We start from the raw sequence: 21786 nt of genomic DNA, 5'->3' as shown, positions 1-21786 counted from the left end.
GTTCCTCAGCTGTGTCCCTTTAACAAAACTGTCATGCTAGATGGAGCTTGCAGGCTTGCGAGGGCTGTAAGCACCAGTGGCCCTCAGGGCTGGTGGCCGTGGGAGTTGGGCCTCTGCTTGCAGCTGCCAGCTCCCGGTCAGGCAATCGTCCTGAGCGCTGCACCAGCCCGGCTGGGTCATGTCAGAATGCAGCCGAGTTGTGGGACACTCAGCCAGGCCCAGAAAAGTGTTTCTACCACAGACATCAAAACCACTACTGACAAACAAAGCAAATAACCAAACCAAACCTAACTTAATCAAAATCGTGCTTAAATGACACCACCTAGAAAACAAAAAGACAACTCATGCAATAGAGGGGACATCTGCAAATCATACGTATAATAACTACATCTACAATATATAAACAACACTCACATATCAATAATCGAGCAGTAAAACACCCAGCTTAGCAAACAAGCTAACGGCTGAGGCAGACGTAAAAGATACACAAAGGGGCCAAGAACTTCTCATGACCTTCACTGTGGCCCTCCTTGTTGGGCGGTGTCTCACCAACTGGCTCCTGTCTTCTACCTGGGAACAAATTTCTTCGGTTAAACTTCTGTCTATGGGCCAGGTGCAGTAGCCTAGCAGTTAAAGTCCTAGTCTTGCATTTGATGGGATCCCATATGGGCGCTGGTTCTAATCCCGGCAGCCCCACTTCCCATCCGGCTCCCTGCTTGTGGCCTGGGAAAGCAGTGGAGGACGGCCCAAAGCCTTGGGACTCTGCACTCACATGGGAGACCCGGACGAAGTTCCTGGCTCCTGGCTGTGGGAGTGGCTCAGCTCCAGCTGTTGCAGCCACTTGGGAAGTGAACCAGTGGATGGAAGATCTTTTTCTCTGTCTCTTCTCCTCTCTGTATGTCTGCCTTTCCAATAAAAACAAAATAAATCTTAAAAAAAAAAAAAGAAATAGAAATGCTAACACGTTTACTTCCAGAATGTTCAGAGATTAAATTCTGCATGGTGTTTCTACCGTAGGTGTCTAAGTTCAGTGTTCCAAATTTTCGTTCTGATGTTTCTATGTAGCACAGGAAACAATTCTTTCCACAGATATAATTATGCCACAGACAGCTTTTGCATTGTCATAAAGCATTCCTGGTATGTTCAATGAGGAAATAAGGTTAGAATCCTGTGCTTCTCACGTTGCCAGTGAGATATCTCCATGAAAACGAACCCCGGGGCTGTGTCAGCCACGCGGGCAGCGGGCTCAGCCGTTGGCGCTAGGCCTGTTCCACAGGGACACCGGGACATCCCACCTGCTCCACTTCCAATCTAGTCGCCTGCTTAAGCACTCGGGAAAGCAGATCTCCGGCCCAAGTGCGCCCAAGTGCGAGGCTCGGACCCAACTTCACGCTGCTGGGTTCTCCCGGCCGAGTCCTGGATGCCGTAGCAATCGGGGCAGTGAAGCAAATTCTGCCTTACAAATATTTTAAAAACAGAACACGCTGCCCCCAGCTTGGGGGCTGGAGGAAACTCGATGTCTCAAAGGAAACAAAGGGGTGGTTCTGTGCCGCTGGCTCAGGTGGAGCAGCAGACCGGGGCGGGGCGCGGGGCAGGGCTCAGTGCGCTCACACACCGAGCCACACCCGGCTCCAGGGAAAAACTCACTGCAGTCCAACATTCCCCAGTGCGCTCAGGCTTGTTCTAACACGAGGGCCGTGCTGCTGCGTCCGTCTGTAAGACGTCAGCCGGTGCGCCCTGCGCCTCCACACAGCGCTGCCACTGGCCACTGCGAGGCAGGGCACTGGTCACTGCGGGGAAGGCCAGCAGTCGCACCTGCATCTTTTTCAGTGTGTTTTTCCCCCTTTGGAGGGCAACAAAGACGCTTCTTGCAGGCGCAGCTTTTCAAAGACCCTTGGCTCCGCTGTGGGTCGGGGCCTGCCCCCCGAGGCCGGCAGTTCGCACCCTCAGAGTCTGCACACACTTCTCCGGCACGGCCGCCCTCCCGACGGCCGCAGCTCGGGGCGCCCTCCCCTCCCTCTCCATCCCTGCAGGATGCATTTACCTGGTGCCGTCCGACCAGGGAGCCTGCCTCCCAAGCCTGGAAGCCGCGGGACCCGCCTGGCCACGCAGACACCGCGGGAGCAGGCGAGCGGGCTGGCGGACGGTGGCCTCCCGGATCCCGGCGTCCACCCAGGCCCGCCCAGGCCCCTGACCACCGACCAGCCGCCGGTGGAGCCTCCGCAGCCGCAGCTCCGGGACCGCCGAGCAGCTACGGCCTGCAGCAGCGCCCACTCTCCGCGCCCCGCCCCTCGGCGCAGGCCCCGCCCCGGAAGTCCCCGCGCCCCGGCCTCCTGGGTCCCGCCTCTTCCGCGTCGTCTCCAAGTGCGAGCGGGCTCCGCGTCTCGCTGTCGGCCAGCTGGCTAGAGCGTCCTCCCGCGTCGCGGCGCGCTGACGGGGCGCGGCGCGGAGGCTGTCGGGAAGTAGGCGGGGTGACGTGGGTCTGAGCGGCGCGGCGGCGGGCTGGCGAGGCGTCGGGCCGGTGGCCGCTGGACTCGCGGGGGGATCCGGGCGGCTGTGTGCGGCTGCGGCCATGACGGGCAACGCCGGGGAATGGTGCCTCATGGAGAGCGACCCCGGGGTCTTCACGGAGCTCATCAAAGGGTTCGGTGAGCAGCAGGCGGACGGCCCCGGGCCGGGGGTCGAGGCGCCTGGCCGAGGTTCGAGGCCCCGGGCCGGGCGTGCGGTGGCTGGCCGCGGCCACTGCAGCGGGGAGCGGCTCGGGGCGCCTGGAGCCCGGGCCGGAGGTGGACGGGCGCTCGGGGGCGGGACTCGCCTGCGGGGTGGTCAGGTGCAGTGCGCAGGACGGCGCCCCGGCTGCATGGAGGTGCGGCCACCGTCCCGTCGGGGGACACGCGCTCGGGCAGTAGAACCGGCCGCCTCGGGCCTCCGGCGTCCTCATGACTGTCCCCACGGCCTGCCGTCCTGACCCACACGGTGGCTTGTCTTATCCTCGTCAGACCCGAAACTTCCTCTTTGGGCAGGGAGGTTTTTTTTTCTGTAATTATTTTAACTATCATTGTTGTAGGTTTTTTTTTTTTTTAAGGATTTACTTATTTTTGTCTGCAAAAAGATCTTCCATCCACTGTTTCATTCCCCAAATGGCCACAACGGCTGGGGCTGAGCTGATCCGAAGCCGGGAGCCAGGAACTTCCTCCGGGACTCGCACGCCGGTGCAGGGTCCCAAGGCCGTGGGCCGTCCTAGACTGCTTTCCCAGGCCACAAGCAGGGAGCTGGATGGGAAGCGAGGCTGCCGGGATTAGAACTGGCATCCACATGGGATCCCGGCGTGTAGACAGAGGATTAGCCCTTCCATTCCTCTGGCCCCCTAGCTGTGAAGTGCAAACTTAACTTGGCCTGCTGCCGACACTGGCGCCTCCAGCGGGCTTCCCCGAGTGACAGCTTCTGTGGACACCCTGGCGGACGGCACGCGGTGATGGCCCAAGGACCCGGTCCCTGTGCCCCAGTGGGGGACGCCCGTTCAGTGCCCAGTCACTGCAGACAGTTGGATGCACGACAGCTGTGGTACTTATTCCCCCTACCTCTGGAATGTTAGCGAAACCCACTGAACTGTTACCTTAAAAACTCCATAGAAGGCCTGGGCAGGTCGCCTAGTGGCTAAAGTTCTGCCGTTTTACGTGCCCGGATCCCATGTGGGCACTGGTTCTGATCCCAGCGGCCCTACTTCCTACTCAGCTCCCGTCTTGTGTCCTGGGAAAGCAGTGGAGGGTGGCCCAAATCCTTGAGACCCCGCACCCATGTGGGAGACCTGGAAAGAGCTCTTGGCTCCTGGATTTCGACTGGCTCAGCTCCAGCTGTTGCTGCCGCTTGGGGAGTGAATCAGAGGATGGAAGATCTTCCTCTCTGTCTCTCCTCTCTGCATATCCACTTTTCCAATAAAAACAAATCAATAAATAACACCTCCATAGAACTTGAAATAGCATTTTACCGACATTTGCATGTTGTCTCCAAGGCTTAGTATTTGAACAGATCAGGTCTGTATTACTGGCTGTGTTTCGGACATGCTGATGAAAGCTGTACGTTTGTAATGCAGCTTAACTATGACTGCTGCTCTGAAGGACTGACAGATTCTGCTGTGGGGTGTTCACAGTTCAGCACAGATTGACCAGTGTGGAAGGATACCAGTCAAGGGCTCAGGCGGAAGGAGACAGTATTGCGCAGGAAACTGCCTGCCAGGTGACGGTGGCACACAGGAGTGTGCTGGAGCTCTGCCTGGGTCTGAGGTGGATGCAGTTAGCCGCCATAGTGTGTGCCAACTTGCACACTTTGCATTGCTCTTGGTGGCCGATGGCATTGAAGTGTTGCCTGTGTTGCAGGGAGGGGATTGGAGGGGAGTGGTGACCTCACATGGGCCGAGTCTGAGGTGGTTGACCGTCTGGACATGATGGGATGCTGAGTGGAACAGGTGGCTCTAGTGTGCAGTGTTTAAACCAGCCGTTGCATGTGGAAATCCCTTCTCCTCGCTCCTTGGGGAGGAGGAATCCATCCGTTACATGCTACATTACCGGAGTTCTCAGGGCTGCCCGCCTTCCAGGAGAGGCTGAGCAGTAGTATATTGCTCCAACACAAGGAAAAGAATTAGCAGGCTGCTGACCTATGAGATGGAGAAGAGATGACAAGGACTGCTGGGGTCTGGTTTGGGTGTCTGGTGAAGTGCAGGGAGTGAAAGTGCAAGCTCGCTGTACAAGAACATTGGTTGTTCTGGACATACACTGAGTTAGGGGTGTTTCTGGGTTGGAAACCTCAACTGTTGGCAATACTGGATTGGATAAGCTCCATTAGTTCATTAGTAGCTATTGCTTCAATATCCAGGAAGCTTGGAATTAAAAACAACTTGAAGTGTTAGAAAATAAAGAATGTTGTTTTTTTTTTTTTTTTTTAAGATTTATTTTTATTATTTTTTTCATTGGAAAGGCGGATATACAGAGAGGAGAGACAGAGAGGAAGATCTTCCGTCCGATGGGCCGATACTATGCCGATCCGAAGCCAGGAGACTCTTCTGGGTCTCCCACGCGGGTGCAGGTTCCCAAAGCATTGGGCCGTCCTCGACTGCTTTCCCAGGCCACAGGCAGGGAGCTGGAAGGGAAGCGGGGCTGCCGGGCTAGAACCGGCGCCCATATGGGATCCCGGGCGTGCAAGGCGAGGACCTTTAACCACTTGCGCCACCGCGCCGGGCCCTGTTTTTTTTTTTTTTTTTTTTTTAAGTTATTTTTATTTGAAAAGCAGAATTAGAGGCATGGGGGACGAGCCAGAGAGCAGTCTTCCACTGGTTCACTCCCCCACGTGGTGGCAGTGTCCAAAACTGAACTGATGCCAAGCCAGGCGCCAGGAGCTTCCTTGCAGTCAGCCAGTGCATGCAGGGGCCCTAGGATTTGAACCATCCTCACTGCTTTCCCAGGCCATAAGCAGGGAGCTGGACTGGAAGCCTAGTAGCTGGAACTTGAACCAGTGTCCATATGGGAGGCCAGTGCTGCAGGCAGAGGCTTAGCGTGCTATGTTGTGTTGCTGTGCTTTAATGAATATGTTCTAAACACGTATTCTACACTAGGAAATACTTGTGAAAAACAAAGCAGGAGTTATTCATGGATTTTTATTTTTCAAAAAAGAACCTGGCAAAGCATCTGATGATGGCTTGATGGTGGTAATAGACCATCATGAGATGCTTCAAACGCAAATCATTTCAGCAAGTTCCAGTTTTTAATTTAAGGATTTTAAAAAACTTTTGGAAGCAGATTCTTTCAAAGGAAAAACATTTTGTACCAGCCAGCAGAGCCAGTAACGTGGACACTGCGGGAGTCTGAGGGATGAGGCAGCAACTGGAGACCAGTGATGGTGGAAGTCTCTCAAGCCTCCCTGTATTATGCCTTACATACTCTTTGCCCAAGCCCTTTAGCAGAACAATAGGATGCTAATGAGTCTGATTAGACCAGGTGCTACTAGCCCCAAGCCCATTTCTTGTAGGTGCTCAGTTTAATGAGTGCTAATCAACTCCTTAGCCCACAACATTTGATTGTTTTGTGAATGCTGTTGGAAATTCATTTTAAAAGTTCCAGGGTTGGATGAGTGAATATACAAGTACAGATTTTGGTGGAATATGAAAACAGAATGTTTGCGTCATCTAGAAAGTGATAGGGCAGAGCTGCAGTCTTTAGCATGTCTGTGGCGTGTCCCGAGGCACTCTGCTGGCCTGGCTACGCAGTGAGCGCTGTGTGGGCGAGGCTGTGGCCTGTTTGGACGTCTGTCCCCTGCCGGAGTGCCTGGGTTTCACTGCTGGCCCCAGCTTCCTGGTACTGGATCCGGGAAGCAGCAGTGAAGCCCGAGTGATGGGTGCTGCTGCCCACGTGGGAGCACAGCCACCCACCGTGGAGCAGGCCAGAGGATGCAGCTGTCTGCTAAGTAACAATGAAGTAAATGCTTGAAACATTAGCAGCTGTGAACTTGCTTCTAGTCAGGATGGAGTAATGGGGACTAGATTTACTTTTCTTGCAACAGACCAATGATCCCACCGAGCTTTCATTTTCAGAAACTAGAAGATCAAACTGCGAAAGTCAAGTAATAGAGATTAGAATGGAAATTAATGAGAAGATTAAAAGAAAGTGGGGAAAACCAGTGCAAAAGCTGTTTTCTTTGAGAACAGTAAAACTTGGTAAACATCTGGCCAAACTGATTAGAAAAAGAGAGGATGAGATCCCATATGGGCGCTGGTTCTAATCCCGCTGTCGCGCTTCCCGTCCAGCTCCCTGTTTGTGGCCTGGGAAAGCAGTGGAGGACGGCCCAAAGCCCTGGGACCCTGCACCCATGCAGGACCTGAAAGAAGCTCCTGGCTCCTGGCTCCTGGCTTTGGATTGGTGCAGATTTGGCCATTGGGGCCGCCTGGGGAGTGAACCATTGGATGGAAGATCTTCCTCTCTGTCTCTCCTCCTCTCTGCATATCTGACTTTGCAATAAACATAAATAAATCTTAAAAAAATAAAGAGGAGACACTATCCAACATAGGAATGAGAGATAAGACATAGTAACTGTAGATTTTGCAGCTATTAAAAGGATAGTAAAGGGATAACATGGACACCTGTGTGCCAATGCTTAAAGACTGTGATTACCAAAGTGCTCTCCAACAGAATAACCCATATAGCTCCTTATTTATTTTAATAAAATTGAGCTTGTGGTTTTAAATCCTCCCATCAAGGAACTAGCGACGATGGCCTTACTAGTAAATTCTGTCAAATATGTGAGGAATAAATAATAACCAATTCTATACATACACTTTCCCAGAATGTTAGAAGTATTGCCCAGTGTGAAGGCCAGTGTTACCCTGAGGCCAAAACCAAAGACCGTGAGAAAGCTGTGGTCTCATATGCATCACCCACATGGATATAAAACTATACAAAATGTTCACCTGCGCCTCCTTAAAAGGACCATGCATCATGTCTAAGAGGAGTTCAGCCTTGGTTTAAGTCATATTGTAATACACTCAAAAACCAGTTGGCAGATTGTAACAGCTGTTAAGAATGGTGACGTGTCAGGGCTGTCCTGCTGCCAGCTCCCAGGTAGGCCCTGGGTCAACCTGTGGGTGCTGTCTGCCGGCTCCCAGGTAGGCCTGTCAGCCTGTGGGTGCTCTCTGCCAGCTCCCAGGTAGGGCCGACAGCCTGTGGGTGCTGTCTGCCAGCTCCCATGTAGGGCCAACAGCCTGTGGGTGCTGTCTGCCAGCTCCTGGTCCAGGGTTCAAGGACCATGTGACTCACACAGGATCAGCAGGGGACTCACCATTCAGTGCATGCCCTCTGACTGAGTGGGTGGACCTGCAGGTGGACCCAGGGGTGCCACAGGGCAGCATGCTGGGAAGCAGGAGCTTCAAGAGCTGCAGGTTTAAGAAGGGGCTGCTGACCAACCTCTGCTGCTGCGGACACAGCTTTGTCATCCTGGACCCAGCGGACGGCTTCTCTCCATCCTGGAGAGAGATCCTGTTGGATTTTCCCACTCTTTACAGTTGGAACTTTCTTGAACAGATGATCCCGAGGAAAGAGTAATTTTTTTCCCCCAGGCTTGTAGAAACAGGAGAACTCTCAACAGTATCCACAGATCACATAGACCAAAGGATGGGAGAGGCAGGATTGGTAACAGTTTCTGTTGCCTTTATGTTAGAATGTCATTTTGTTTTTTTTTTCCCATGTGGCTAAAGGTATTAATCCAGGCAGGGCGGGTGTCTAGGGCTCTGCATGAGATGGCCTGAAGATGGAAGTGCGAAGTAAGGAGGTCCTTTGTGGTAACTCTGAGCTCCAGGAGTTAGGGCATCCCTGAATGGCTGTGGGACCAAAGGGATGCTTCCTGGACATGAAGGTCTGTTAGGACTGTTCCTAAGGTGCCTTTTACCTGATTTTGAAGAAGGAGTCAAGTTTCTGTCTCACTTCCTGCACGGAGTAGAAACGCAGCTTTGGGGGTGCACAGGGCGCCTCTGGAAGCGAGGGGACTCTCCCCGTGGAAGCGGAGCAGGTCAGATGCAGTGTCTGAGTTAGGGCTCCAGTTGGTGCTTGGCATCTGAGAGGCTGGGTTCTGCCCACCGTCTCTTGTGTTCCTTCACATCACTGGCAGATGACCTGTGTGTCAGGGATGACCGAGAGAGGGTGTTCTTTGCGGATGTTGGAAAAGCTGAGGCCTCCCGCGCCCCCTGGTGTGCTGCTCCGTGAGGCTAGGAGGTGTGAAAACAGCTGGAGGGAGCGCCTCTAGTGGCTGCTGAAGGCACTGGAAAAACCCCCGAGAGCTGTTGGGGAAGAGTCCAAATATATTTTCAGAAAATTACTTTGGTATACTTTTAGAATAGAACGATGTTATAGACCCACCAGTATAATCATGATTATCATGTTTAGGGCCCCGTTCAGTTACCCATGGTGGTTTTTCTGGCCAGCACAGATCATCTCCCCTGTGGAATGGCTTAGGACGGCTCCTGCCCTTTGTATGTAATTTCTGCATGCTGAGCTCTGGGTTGCATGTGCTGGCTCCTGTAGGTTGTGAGTTTAAATGTTGTGATGATTGCTCAGTAATTCTGTGCTTGCTAGGGTCCATGCTTTTCACACAAAACATTTTTGATAAATGCCAGTGTTTCGTTAACCTGTTGAAAGCTTTCCCTCTTCCCAACTCCTCACGTGATTCTGTGTTGAGCCTTTGTTAACCTTGTGTCCTTAGGTCAGTGCCTTACTGCATTGTAGTAGTTTTCATTTAGTTTTATTTAATGGTACAGGGAAATACGATTCATTTTCTGAAGAAAATAATGTATTTCAGGTTGCCGAGGAGCCCAAGTAGAAGAAATATGGAGTTTAGAGCCTGAGAGTTTTGAAAAATTAAAGTAAGTACAATTTCAGTTACATTTAAAAAAGTGTCTAGGTGCCAGCATGGTCTTGAAGCTTCTGTCTGCAGCCACACATGCCATGGGGCACTGGTTCGTTTCCTGGCTGCTCCATCTGAGCCCCAGCTGCCTGCTGATCGCCTGGGAGAAGCAATGGAAGGTGGACCAAGTGCTTTGGGCCTGTCACCTCCATGGGAGACCTGGAGGAAGCTCCTGGGCTTATGGGACCATTGGCAGAAGAGGATAGCCCAGTGCTTGGGTCCCTGCATCCACACAGGAGGTCCAGAAGAAGCCCCTGGCTCCTGGCTTTGGCCTGCCCAGCCTTGACCATTGTAGTCATTTGGGGAATGAACTGGTGAATGAAAATTCATCTCTGGGGCCCGGCGCGATGGTGCACTGGTTAAGGTCCTCGCCTTGCATGCCCAGGATCCCATATGGGCGGCGGTTCTGATCCCGGCGGTCCTGCTTCCCATCCAGCTCCCTGCTTGTGGCCTGGGAAAGCAAGCCCAAGGCTTTGGGACCCTGCACCAGTGTGGGAGACCCGGAAGAGGCTCCTGGCTTCGAATTGGCTCAGCTCCAGCCATTGCGGCCGCCTGGGGAGTGAATCATCGGACGGAAGATCTTCCTCTCTGTCTCTCCTCTCTGTATACCCGCCTTTCCAATAAAAATAAAATAAATCTTTAAAAAAAAAAAAGAAAAGAAAATTCATCTCTGACTGTCTCTTCCCTCCCTCTGTAACTCTTTTTACTAAGTAAATCTTTTAATTGGAAGAGGCGCAGTGAGGTGATTCCTGTCAGAGCCGGTGTTCTAGCACAGTGTGTGAAGACGCTGCCTGCAACACTGGCAGCCCATAGGGGCACTGGGTCAAGTTTCAGCTGTTCCACTTCTAAACCAGCACCCTGATAATGTGCCTAGGAAGCAGGCAATGCTGGGTCAAGTGCTTGGGTCTCCACACCCACTGGGAGGCCGGGGTGGAGTTTCTGCTCCCAACTTCAGCCTGTACCAGTCTTGGCTCTTGTGTGACCACTTGTGGAGTGAACCAGCAGCTGGAAGATTTCTCCATTTTCTTTCTGTAACTCTTTCAAACTTATAAGTATGTCGTTAGAGAAAAGAACATGGAAAGAAAGAGACAAGATCGTTGTGAAAAAAAACAAAAAACGGGCCAGGACGAGTTGTTGTTGCTGTGTGCCATAAGAGCGTGGCCCAGCGCCTTCCCAGGCGGCAGTGTGCCAGTGCACAGATGAGCTCTGGACTGCCATCCATGGGCATCGTCAGTTCAGCTTCGAATGTTCAAAAAGGAGAAATATAGAGAGGCCAGAGGAAGAGAAAGGGATGCTCTGGGCTGGTTTACTTCCCAGAAGGCTGCAACATCTGGGAAGCCAGGAGCCAGGAGCCCAGCCCAGGGCTCCTGTGCGGATGGCAGGGCCCAGCGCTCAACCCTAGTGTGCAGTAGCATGGAGCTGCACCAGAAGAGCAGCCAGGATGTGAACCAGCACCAAGAGATGCATGTGAAGTGATGCAGGCAATGGCTTGCCAGCAGTGTCACGGTGCTGGCCCCTGTTCTTTGTTCTTATCTTCTTCATTTGTGAAAAACCAGCCGGTCAGTACTCTGGATGTGCTAGTAGGACGGGTGTGAATCCTTTGCAAACTGTTTATCTGTGAGCCTCAAGCCTTGTTCATAAAATGGGAATATCTCTCTCACAGGATTGAAAAGAAAGAGAACTTAAAGGACTTAATGTATTCAGCCTAGCATGATCTAAAATAAAGAGTAATAACTAAAATAATTACCATTTACGAGTTAGCTATCGGGACCACTGCCTTGGTATAGGACCAGGCTTTTGCCACTGCACCAGCATCCCACATGAGCACTGGTTCAAGTCCTGGCGCCTCCAGTTCTGTTCCCTGTTGGTTTGTTTGTTTTTTTCCTGGGGAAGCAGTGGAGGATGACTGATATCCTTGGGCCCCTCCACCCATGTGGGAAGCCCAGAGAGGGCTCCTGGCTCCCCGTCGGCTCAGCTCAGCCATTGCAGTCATCGGGGGAGTGACCCAGGGGTTGAGATGCCTCTGTCTCCCCCTCTTTTTTCTGTGACAATGGCTTAACAGTTAAATCGTTAAATGATTTTGTGAAAGTCTATTTCAAACTTTTTTTAGGACTTTCTTGTTGTTTGAAAGGGAGAGTTCCAGGGAGATACATTAGCAGGGAGCCAGATTGGAATTAGAGTAGCCTGGACTTGAACTGGCGCCCGTGTAAGAGGCTGCCATGCAGCGGGCAGCTTGAGCTGCTGGCCCACAGCCTGTCTTCCTGCAGCCCCCACACGTGCTCTCAGCCTCGCATCTGCAAGTGAGAGAGTGTTTTTGGATGGGAGAGTCCTTGGGTTCTGGGAATGTGGACAGAGAAAGGCTCTTAAAGGGAAAACGGGGACTTAAGCGTTGGTTACAGTAAGAAGGAAATGGCTTGCTACCTGCATCCTGCACAAGAGAGCAGTCACCTTACAAAGAAAAAGAGGTCAGTTAAAAGTGCTGTGTCTGCACTGTGCTGATTTTTAAGGTTTATTTATTTGAAAGGCAGAGTTAGAGATTTTTATCTGAGAGCTCTGTTCCCAAATGGCCGTGAGCCCCGCCCCCCTCCAGTGCCAGGCTGAAGGCAGGAACCAGGCGCTTCTTCCTGGTCTCCCTACGTGAGTGCAGGGGTGCAAGCACATGGGCATCCTCTGCTGCTTTCCCAGGCACGTTTGCAGGGATCTGGATCAGAAGCAAAGCAGCTGGGTCTCAAACTAGCACGCCTGCGGAATGCCGGCTGTGTAGGCAGTGGTTTTCCCCGCTGCATCACAGTGTAGGTAGGAAGGGTTTTGTTGAGTGATGGCAGTTGTGGAAGGTAGACTGGGAGGGACCGATGGACTGATTGGCTGTCTCATGCACAGTGTGTTTTCTGAGTGTGAATGACTCCATGATGTGTGAAGATTGCACAGGAATCCCATAATTATATGAAAGACTTGCTGTGTTTAGCGGCACCTGCTGTCAGCCACTTACTGTCTGTACACTGCAACTGAACCTAGGGTTCTCACCGAGCTGCTGGTTCTGCTAGGGTTGTGTTTTCTGTGAGGTGATGGAAGTGGAAATGCATAGTTGACAGATTTGGAAAGCAACTTTTTATTGTAATTCTGTTGCAATAGGTGTTATTTTTTAGGTTTATTAACATGGAAGTCAGCATTCTAGTGACTGAGTGACAGTAGTGAACTTAGAAAGCAAATTTATATTAATATTTGTACCATACTTACTAAATGATCACCTATAATTTATTAGTGATGTGCTACAAGGGAAGCAGGAGTTGGTGTCACTTGCTTGCATTTTATTTTACAGGCCAGTTCATGGGTTAATTTTTCTGTTCAAGTGGCAGCCGGGAGAGGAACCAGCAGGCTCTGTGGTTCAGGACTCGAGATTGGACACGATCTTTTTTGCCAAGCAGGTACGGTCCGTGATGCCCCGCGGAGGCGGGGGCGGTGGGGCTCTGGTGGGCTGTGTGCCTCTGGGGAGCAGGCCTGAGAGCTTTCTTGTCTGGGAACCCAAACCCCTCTTAAAGAAATATTGTGACCTACAAAAATATTTTGTCTATGGGATCATCCATTAATGTTATACCATATCAGACTTAAATAAAACAGTTGAAGAATCTATCAATTATTTAAAAAATAAACTTGTTACATGTTAATATGAATACTGTTTTTAAATGAAAACAATGAGCTTTTTAATGTTTTCACACCCCTTTTACGTGCCTGACTTCCTGACTTCCTGCTGGCTCGGGGTGTGTGCTGGTGTCTGTGTGGTGTGTTAGATGTGCCTGGAGAAGAGGGGTATGTGATGGTGGGAGTGGAAATGGCCCTCCCAGCTGTTATTCTCTGACACTGTTGTTAAAACTGAGTAGCTGTTGCTTTTCTGAATATTCAGGACAGTAAGACATTTGTAGTTTGTTGTGTTAAAATTCTTGGGGTTATCTTGCTCTTCAGATGAATTTTGTGTACTTGTGTCATTTTGTACCATCAGACATTGCCTATTGGGAATTCACTGGATTGTGCATTTTCTTCATTTCTTGACACATTTGATATGGCTTGGCATTAACTAATCATATTGACTAATATCAAATCTTCACTATCAGAAAAGTCACTAAATGTCACACATTTTAAACTGACAGTGGTGGACGTTTCCTCAAATCCTAATTTTCACTTAAAGTTCAGTGTTGTCTGGTGACGACAGATAGCATCAGGTGTCTTCCTTAAAGGCTTGGGCTCATTTCACTCTTTCTCAAGAAACTGCCAACTATCCTTGTCTGAAAACCATACGGTTTGATTCTTCTTTCAGGTAAGAATGCCACCAATAAAAGCTGCCATCTCGGCCCACAGTTCGAGCAACATTTGAATTTCTGTTACTCTAACACAAAGAGCTTATTTAATAATTAGCATTATACGTTCAAATACCTGTGTTAACATCATGATGTTTTCAAGAATTGTGATTTTAGAACCATAGTTGTCATGGTGTTGCTGTTTGGCTAAGGGAGGACCTTTGGCACATGATGGAAGCGTCTGGAGATGCCTGGCTTTGAGTCCCATCTGCTTCTGAGCTGCCCTCCTGCTGAGGTGCACCCTGGGAGCAGCAGGTCGTGGTTCTGGTCCATGGGCTGGACCCGGACTTGGACCTGGCCTGACCTCCAGGCTTCTGGCTGGGCTGGTCGTTTGGAGAGTGAAGCAGCCGATGGCAGCTCTGGCTGTTACTCTGCCTTGAGGGGGGAAACAGACGTGGGTGGGCTGGGGCTTGAATAGTTTTAGTAGTTCTTCGAGTTGTTTATCCCCTTGCTAAAAAACGCTTTTATTATTTCTTTTTTTTTTTTTTTTAAAGATTTATTTATTTTTATTGGAAAGTCAGATATACAGAGGAAGAGAGACAATGAGAAAGATCTTCCGTCCGATGATTCACTCCCGAAGTGAGCACAACGGCTGATGCTATGCCAATCCGAAGCCAGGATCCAGGAGCCTCCTCCAGGTCTCCCACGCGGTGCAGAGTCCCAAGGCTTTGGGCCATCCTCAGCTGCTTTCCCAGGCCACAAGCAGGGAGCTGGATGGGAAGTGGAGCTGCCGGAATTAGAACCGGTGCCCATATGGGATCCCGGTGTGTGCAAAGCAAGGACTTTAACTGCTAGACCATGCCGCCAGGCCCGCTTTTATTATTTCTTTAACGTGTATGGGAATGTATGCTCATTATACCAATTTACGCAGTGTGGAATGTAAGAAGTAGAAGATGCTTCTTGTCCTCACTCCAGAGAGAAACAGTTTCTGTCTTCACACACTTGTGTGTGTATGTTTCTTGGTATTTGTTTCTTCTACACTAAATTCTAAACCTGAGAATCAAGGCTTTTGTTTTGTGCCTGTTTTCTCCTGCACACTGACCTGTCTCTCTCTAAGGTGGTTATTACAAATTGTGTTGCAAATCTCCAAGTTCAAGATGCTGGTGGTATCTAATTGTAAAGATGATGTTTAATTTTGAAGATTTATGTGTTTGAAAGAGTTGCAGAGAGGAGAGTGAGAGAAAGAATCTTATCTACTGGTTCACTCCCTGTGATTGGGTTAGGCTAGATCTTGGAGACAGGCCCTTCCTGCAGATCGCTAATGTAGGTGCAGGGGCCCAGGCATTTGGGCCTCTTTTGTTGCATTAGAAAGAACTGGATGGGCCCGGCACAGCAGCCTAGTGGCTAAAGTCCTTGCCTTGCATGCACCAGAATCCCATATGGGAGCTGGTTCTAATCTTGGCCACCCTGCTTCCCATCTAGCTCCCTGCCTCTGACCTGGGAAGGCAGTAGAGGTGTTGGGACTCTGCACCTGCATGGGAGACCTGGGAGTGGCTCTAGGTTCCTGGCTTCGGATTGGCTCAGCTCCAGCCATTGCAGCCACTTGGGGAGTGAATCAATGGACAGAAAGTCTTCCTCTGTCTTTCTTCCTCTCTGTGTATCTGACTTTGTAATAAGAATAAATCTTATAACAAAGGAGCTATATCAACAGTGGAGCTGCTGGTGCCGTGTGGGGTGCTGTGCCACAGTGCCATGCCTAGGCCTGGCTCTGCTTGAGGCTTCACAAAGTGTTAGTAAAGAAAAGGAAATTATTTTAAAGTAGGGATTTACTTCCTGGAGTCTGTTGATATTTTTTTCACTTTTTTGTTAAATTTGTGATTACTATCATTTGATGTTTTGTTTGTAGTATTTTGGATGTCAGGTTGCAAAATTCCAGATGATACCATTTTTGATACTGGCTTATGGTAAATGTTCCTGTTAGACTGGTGTCAGTAAATTGCAAATAGATCCTTGGTTACTATATGTCTCCTAGGAGCCTATACTAGGAGTATATGGTAAATGGTGCGTGAATATACAATCCTTGGTTGTAGGTCTCAGGAACAGATGCCTGTTGTCTTGGAGTGGTTTCAGAATTTGAAAAATTAAAAGCATGTTTACTTGTGATAAGGTTACCTGGTTTAAAGGAATGTGTATTTACACATGGCAGTGCTTTCAGTTTAGAGGGCACACTGGCCACCTGGTGCTGAGCATAGGTTCTGTTGGGAGGACGCGTGTCTGGTCATATGTTCTATTTGGTAGCATGTGTGTCCGTGTTATTGATTTATAAAATACGGAGCAAGTTCGTGCTCCACTATTTGCAATTTGTGTGTAAATGTTCAGGAATGATACTTAGACAGTGCTTCTCTGCGCAACGTAGTCATCTTGTTTCTGATTTGCTGCTGAAAACAGGCGTGGTTTACCTGGGTAAGGCTCTGATACAGTGATACTAGGCCTGCCTGACTCTGATCTGTTCGTCCTTCTAGAAAGAGCGCTATAGTGTGTCAGTCCTGTGCTTGGTACTTGGAGAAAAGAAAGCTGTCGTGATTCCCGCCCTCAGGGGGCCGAGGGTGTGATGCAGAGCAGTGTGTGTCAGCTCACCGTAAACCCGATGTACCAGGAAGTGAGACTGTTCCAGCTGGGGGGTAATCCACCTGACTCCTCCCCCTGGGAGCATGCGTTGTAGTTGGAGGTCCCTGTGGTGGTCCCTTCTTCTGATGGCAGTGACAGGCTCTGTACTTCACTGGGAAGACGTGCAGACTTCATCGAAAGTAGTTACATTCATGCTTATGCTTTACTGCAGTACAAGACTATAGATTAAAATTGGCCAAGAGAAGGGAAACGGTGCACACAGAATCAGGCAAGTTCCATCCATAGAACCTCCAGAAGTTTTGTTTTTTTATCCATTTGCGTCACCATGGTGCTCGCTTTCCTGGCAGCACCACGGGGCGATATACAGACTTGCCGTTCCAAGAGTCCCAACCGACTCTTTGTGCTCAGTTTTGATTGGGCTTTTCCACCGTGGACTTGGCTGGCTGTCCATGTGTCTCGTCTCAGTCGCCTCTAGGAAGTGGAGTGCTGGTGTTGATCCTTACCCCTGCCTAAGTCATATTTAGACTCCAGTGAGTTTGTGGGACAGGGTCCTAGACAAGGATGCTTTTCTCAGGTAAGATTCTTTCTGAGGCCTGGGAGATTACGCTCTAGGGCTGAGGGTAATGGCCAGACTTCCGTTGGAGCAAGGATGAGTACACCAGGAACTTGACCTTGTCAGGTGAATCTGAGAGGGCTTCTCTTAACTGATTAGGTGAACTCCAAGGTAAAGCAGCTGTTAACTAGGAGACAGAGATTGAGGATTATCCTGGATTAAGAACAGCTTTGCAGCAAAAGCAAGTAAAAGATACTAGAAGACCGTTGTAACCAGGGCACGGGAGCCCCAGACAGTGTCAGGCAGGCTTAGGTGCAGTTAGGTTTATGAAAAAAAAGGGAGGGGATCATGAAGACTAGTGTTTTTCATATTGTACCATTCACTGCAAATTTTATTTATTTATTTCAGTTTTTTGCTTTCTGTGTTTTTCTTTATTATTAGTGTTTTATTCTGATAATCTTTACATTAGGGCACAAAAGGTCAGGGATTACAGGGAAGTGGGTATCATTGTCGTTTCCAGATTCTCTCTCTTTTTTTTCCCCTCTGTATCTGGGATTAAGGGGGGGAGATAAAGGGAGAAGCCCCACTTAGCCTCCCCCCCATCCCAGGGTCCCCCATGTGGGGTGTGCTCCGAGGGCACTGCTCAAGTGGTTTGTGAGGTTGTAGGTTACTTCACGACCCAAGGTGACCATTCTGTCTCAGTTCCAACTTACAGGCAATAAGGCAACTCCCCTCCACGTCCTTTACCCTTAAGTACATTTTTGAATTTGCCTGTCATGTGCTTATTTGCCTTTGGCAGCAAAGGTAACTAGGTAACTAACTTTCATCATTTCACATGGTAAGGAGCCCAGATGAAATGTGTGGGCGCAAATCCGGTGTGAGGAGATGTGTTTCAGGTTGCATTTGCTGACATAACACGTTCCTAGAAAACTGAATTCCAGAAAAGTCTCGCGAATTCCTGAAGATAGGCAAAAGTAGAATTAAATGTGCTTAGTATGTTTTTGCTGACTTGAAGACTGTTAATTCCTGTTTTGGAGGTCATTACCACCAGTACGAAGCTGCTTTGTTTTGAATTGGCACCGCCTCTGTTCTCCTCTCCAGGTGATCAATAATGCGTGTGCTACACAAGCCATAGTAAGTGTGTTGCTGAACTGCACCCATCAGGATGTCCACCTGGGAGAGACGCTGTCCGAGTTCAAAGAATTTTCACAGAGTTTTGATGCGGCCGTAAGTGCAGTCCCTTCCCTGACCCAGTGCACGGCTGCTTTGGTGGCACTTGTGTTGACACTACTTTCATATTGTCGCAGATGAAAGGCTTGGCCCTGAGCAATTCGGACGTGATCCGGCAAGTCCACAACAGCTTCGCCAGGTAAACAGGCTGCTGGTTGGTGCACGCCGCTCCTCTCTGCTCCTTGTTTCTCACCCTTTTCTCTCTTTAGACAGCAGATGTTTGAGTTTGATGCAAAGACGTCAGCCAAAGAAGAAGATGCGTTTCACTTTGTCAGTTACGTTCCTGTCAATGGACGGCTATATGAATTGGATGGATTAAGAGAAGGACCGATAGATTTAGGTAATCTAAATCCTGGCGTTTCACTTCTGACAAGGGAAAAGTGACAGGCATTCACCGGAGCCGCAGTACTGCTGAACGTGTGACACCGTGCAGGTGAAAGTGACCACGAGTCAGTGTGAGATGAAAGTCTTAGGGTCTTCAGTGCTTATGAAATTAAAATATGCAAAGAATGTATTGATTTATGGCCGTAAGAGAAAATAAACACATAGATCACATTATTTTTTAGTTAACTTTTAAGGGGTACTGTTTGTGAGTTGATTGGTACAGCAGTTAGGATAGTCCTTGGCTGCCTGCATTCCTTTATGGGCTGCTGCTGATCACGGCTTCCTGCTGGACTGGGCACCGGCAGGCCCCGGGGGCTGCTGCTGATCACGGCTTCCTGCTGGACTGGGCACCGGCAGGCCCCGGGTGTCGCTTGGGTATCAGGGCCCTGTCGCCCGTGGAGTCGCTCGGGTCCTTAGGGCCCTGTCGCCCTTGGGGAACACCAGCCCCTGGCTTCAGCTTGGTCCGGTCAGCTCTGGCAGGCAAGGGGGAAGTGAATCATCAGTCTGTCTGTCTGTCTCTGATTTAAACATGAAACAACAAATGAGGAACAACAAGCAAACTATTTTCATTTGAATTGAATTACTTCAATTCATTGTTTATCAGCCTCTTTTTTCAAAGTTTGAATTTATATAGTGCACTTGTATGCTATCCTTTATGTCAAAGGATAGATTTATACTGACCCCGCCCTCTGTGTCCTGGAGCAAATGTAATCAGATTGTTGATGTTAGGGGTATTGTCTGTAATTCTGAAACAATAGGCCAGCAAAAGAATTCTGACTCCTTATTTTGACCTTACTATATTTTCTTATTTGTTTTTTAAAATTAAGTTTAAAGTTCAATAAAAGTTATTTTAGCTGACTCCAATGTTTTGTGCTGTTTATAAAACTATATACTTCTGGAATTTAAAAGAATAAACCATATTGATTTTGTTTGTACTGTGTGATCATGGGCCATGTATAGAACTCATAGTTTTGGAGCACATTTACATATTACTATTGTGCTTTAAAATATTTATTTTATAATTCTGTGGAAGCTGTTTTTCCTTAATTTTTTTAAAAAATATTTTTATTGGAAAGGCGGAAAGACAGGAAGATATTCCATCCAATAGTTCACTCCCCAAGTGAGTGCAACAGCTGGAGCTGAGCCAGTCCAAAGCCAGGAGCCTCTTCCGGGTCTCCCATATGCTACTTTCCCAGGCTACCAGCAGAGAGCTGGGTGGGAAGTGGGGCTGCTGGGATTAGAACCGGTGCCCATATGGGATCCTGGCACGTTCAAGGCGAGGACTTTAGCTGCTATGCTATCATGCCAGGCCCTGTTTTTCCTTAATTAACAGTCTCTGTTGGCTTCTATCTACTCAGTCATTGTTCATTGGAACCATCAAATGACAGAAGTTAAATGATCAGACAGACTGCTAGTTTTACTGTAAAGCTGGTGGCCACGTTACACTTTCAGGGGAAAAAAAACAAGGATTAAGATAACTTAATAAAACTGGTTTGTATTATAGTGGATTTGCATTTTTATTTTATTACTGCTTTTATTCAGACAAATCACAGAATCCTTGTGGTCACTATCATGTGGGCTGGCTTTTCATTAGTCTTATTTTTTCAAAAGATTTATTTGTTTATTATTGGAAAGTCAGATTTACAGAGAGGAGGAGAGACAGAAACATCTTCCATCTGCTGGTTCACTCCCCAAATGGTCTCAACGGCTGGAGCTGAGCCAATCTGAAGCAGGAGCTTCCTCTGGGTCTCCCACGTGGGTGCAGGGTCCCAAAGCTTTCGGCCGCCTTCTCCTGCTGTCTCAGGCCACAGGCAGGGAGCTGGATGGGAAGTGGAGCTGCCAGTGTCCAGATGGAACCAGTGTCCAGATGGAATCCCTGTGCTGTGAGGCAAGGACTTCAGCCACTAGGCTACCACACTGGGCCTTAGTCTTAACTTTTGTCATCTGTAAGGTGAAGAGTGAGTTAACTGTTTATTACTTCGTCACGTTTGTAAATGGCAATGCAAATCATGATTTCACCTCACAGTTACGTAGGAAATAAGGATTAAAGTTTAGCACAGTTATTTTAGAAATAGTTTTACTGCCCTGTTTGCAGGAATATTTGAAAAAAATATTTTAGGTCACACTTTTGAAATAATAGTGAATGTTAACTTTTCTTACTTATGTTTAACTATTTTTAAATTCCTTTTTAGGTGCATGCAATCAAGATGACTGGATCAGTGCAGTAAGACCAGTCATAGAAAAAAGGATACAAAAGTAAATATTTCAGCTCATCTCATTGCCTAACGTTCTGGCTTTACAGCATGCTTTGTTTTACTTTTAACCTTGCTCCTTGTATGTGTGTCGAACACCTGCTTGTAAGTTGGTTGCTGCAGTCCGGAAGTCTGTGTGGGAGAATCTCTGCCTTCTGCAGAGCAGTGTGGCGGCCTGGCCTCAGAGCGCCTGCGCGTTGGCCTCGCTGGGAGACGCCGCAGAGTTTGTGCTGTTACCTGGTTGCTAGTTTTGTTTTGACGATTTAGGCAGTCTCCTAGTCCATGATCTGTGTGCTCATCTTGAATTGACTGCTGATGTTTGTCTTTTACTTGGTATATTTAAATCATTTATATTAACTAATGTTCTATGAAGTTACATATAAATTAGATATTTAGAGTAATTATTTTTTGTTAGGCTGCTTAATCTTTTTATCTTTTCATTTTTTCCTTTTTGTGAAATACTGCAGAATAGAATAGAATCTTACATTTATCTGAGAAAAAAATTAAGATTTATTTATTATACTTGAAAGTTAACGGAGAGGGAGAGAAAAAGAGGACGCTCTTCCGTGCACTGATTGAGTCTGCAGTGGCTAGAGCTGGGCTGGTCTGAAGCGGGAGTCGGCGCACTCACCCGCTCTGCTCACCACTGTCTCATTCCTGCTAGCTGAGAGCAAGTCTGCATGTGCCCGAGGTGAAAACAAAGGTTCTGGATGTTCAGGCAGAGGTGGGAATTGCAGCTTCCGCCAGGGCTTCCCGAGTGCTGTGGCCGTCACCGCCACCGGGGGCGTTGACCCTGCTCCCCACATGCCTCGGCCGAGGCTGAAGAGCTCGAGCTTGGTGACACCTTGGTGGTGACACTGGCTGCTGCTGTGGTGGTCCCGACCTGGGTAGGGTGCAGCGTTTCTGCTGACTGGTTAGTGTGTTCAGGCTTCCTGTTTGTGAGACGCCCCCGACTTGTTTGGCTAGGAGGCAGATACTGCTGCTTTTGGCCTGTGTGTGTGCTGAC

General features: G+C 49.0%; 1 protein-coding gene and 1 non-coding gene across 4 annotated transcripts in view; both read left to right on the top strand.

The window, feature by feature from the left end:
• The first annotated feature begins 2483 nt into the window (after positions 1-2483).
• UCHL5 (ubiquitin C-terminal hydrolase L5) overlaps positions 2484-21786 on the top strand; it is a 30374-nt gene continuing 11071 nt past the window's right edge. For all 3 annotated transcript variants that reach the window (XM_040985393.1, XM_040985392.1, XM_040985394.1), the window contains exons 1-7: positions 2484-2648; positions 9337-9400; positions 12761-12866; positions 18016-18141; positions 18222-18283; positions 18354-18484; positions 20721-20784. In XM_040985393.1, coding sequence (XP_040841327.1) covers positions 2573-2648; positions 9337-9400; positions 12761-12866; positions 18016-18141; positions 18222-18283; positions 18354-18484; positions 20721-20784 — 629 coding nt within the window. In that variant the 5' untranslated portion in view covers positions 2484-2572. The remainder of the gene's footprint in view (positions 2649-9336; positions 9401-12760; positions 12867-18015; positions 18142-18221; positions 18284-18353; positions 18485-20720; positions 20785-21786) is intronic.
• Positions 4498-4629, top strand: LOC121160144. The gene has a single exon (XR_005884504.1). It is a non-coding gene; the product is annotated as a small nucleolar RNA U109 (small nucleolar RNA).

The sequence above is a fragment of the Ochotona curzoniae genome, unplaced genomic scaffold (genome assembly GCF_017591425.1).
Source record: "Ochotona curzoniae isolate NIBS_2020 unplaced genomic scaffold, NIBS_Ocur_1.0 contig_430, whole genome shotgun sequence".
In the NCBI taxonomy this organism is placed as follows: Eukaryota; Metazoa; Chordata; class Mammalia; order Lagomorpha; family Ochotonidae; genus Ochotona; species Ochotona curzoniae.
Note: the sequence above shows the minus strand (reverse complement) of the source record. Positions and strands in the feature narration are given on the sequence as shown.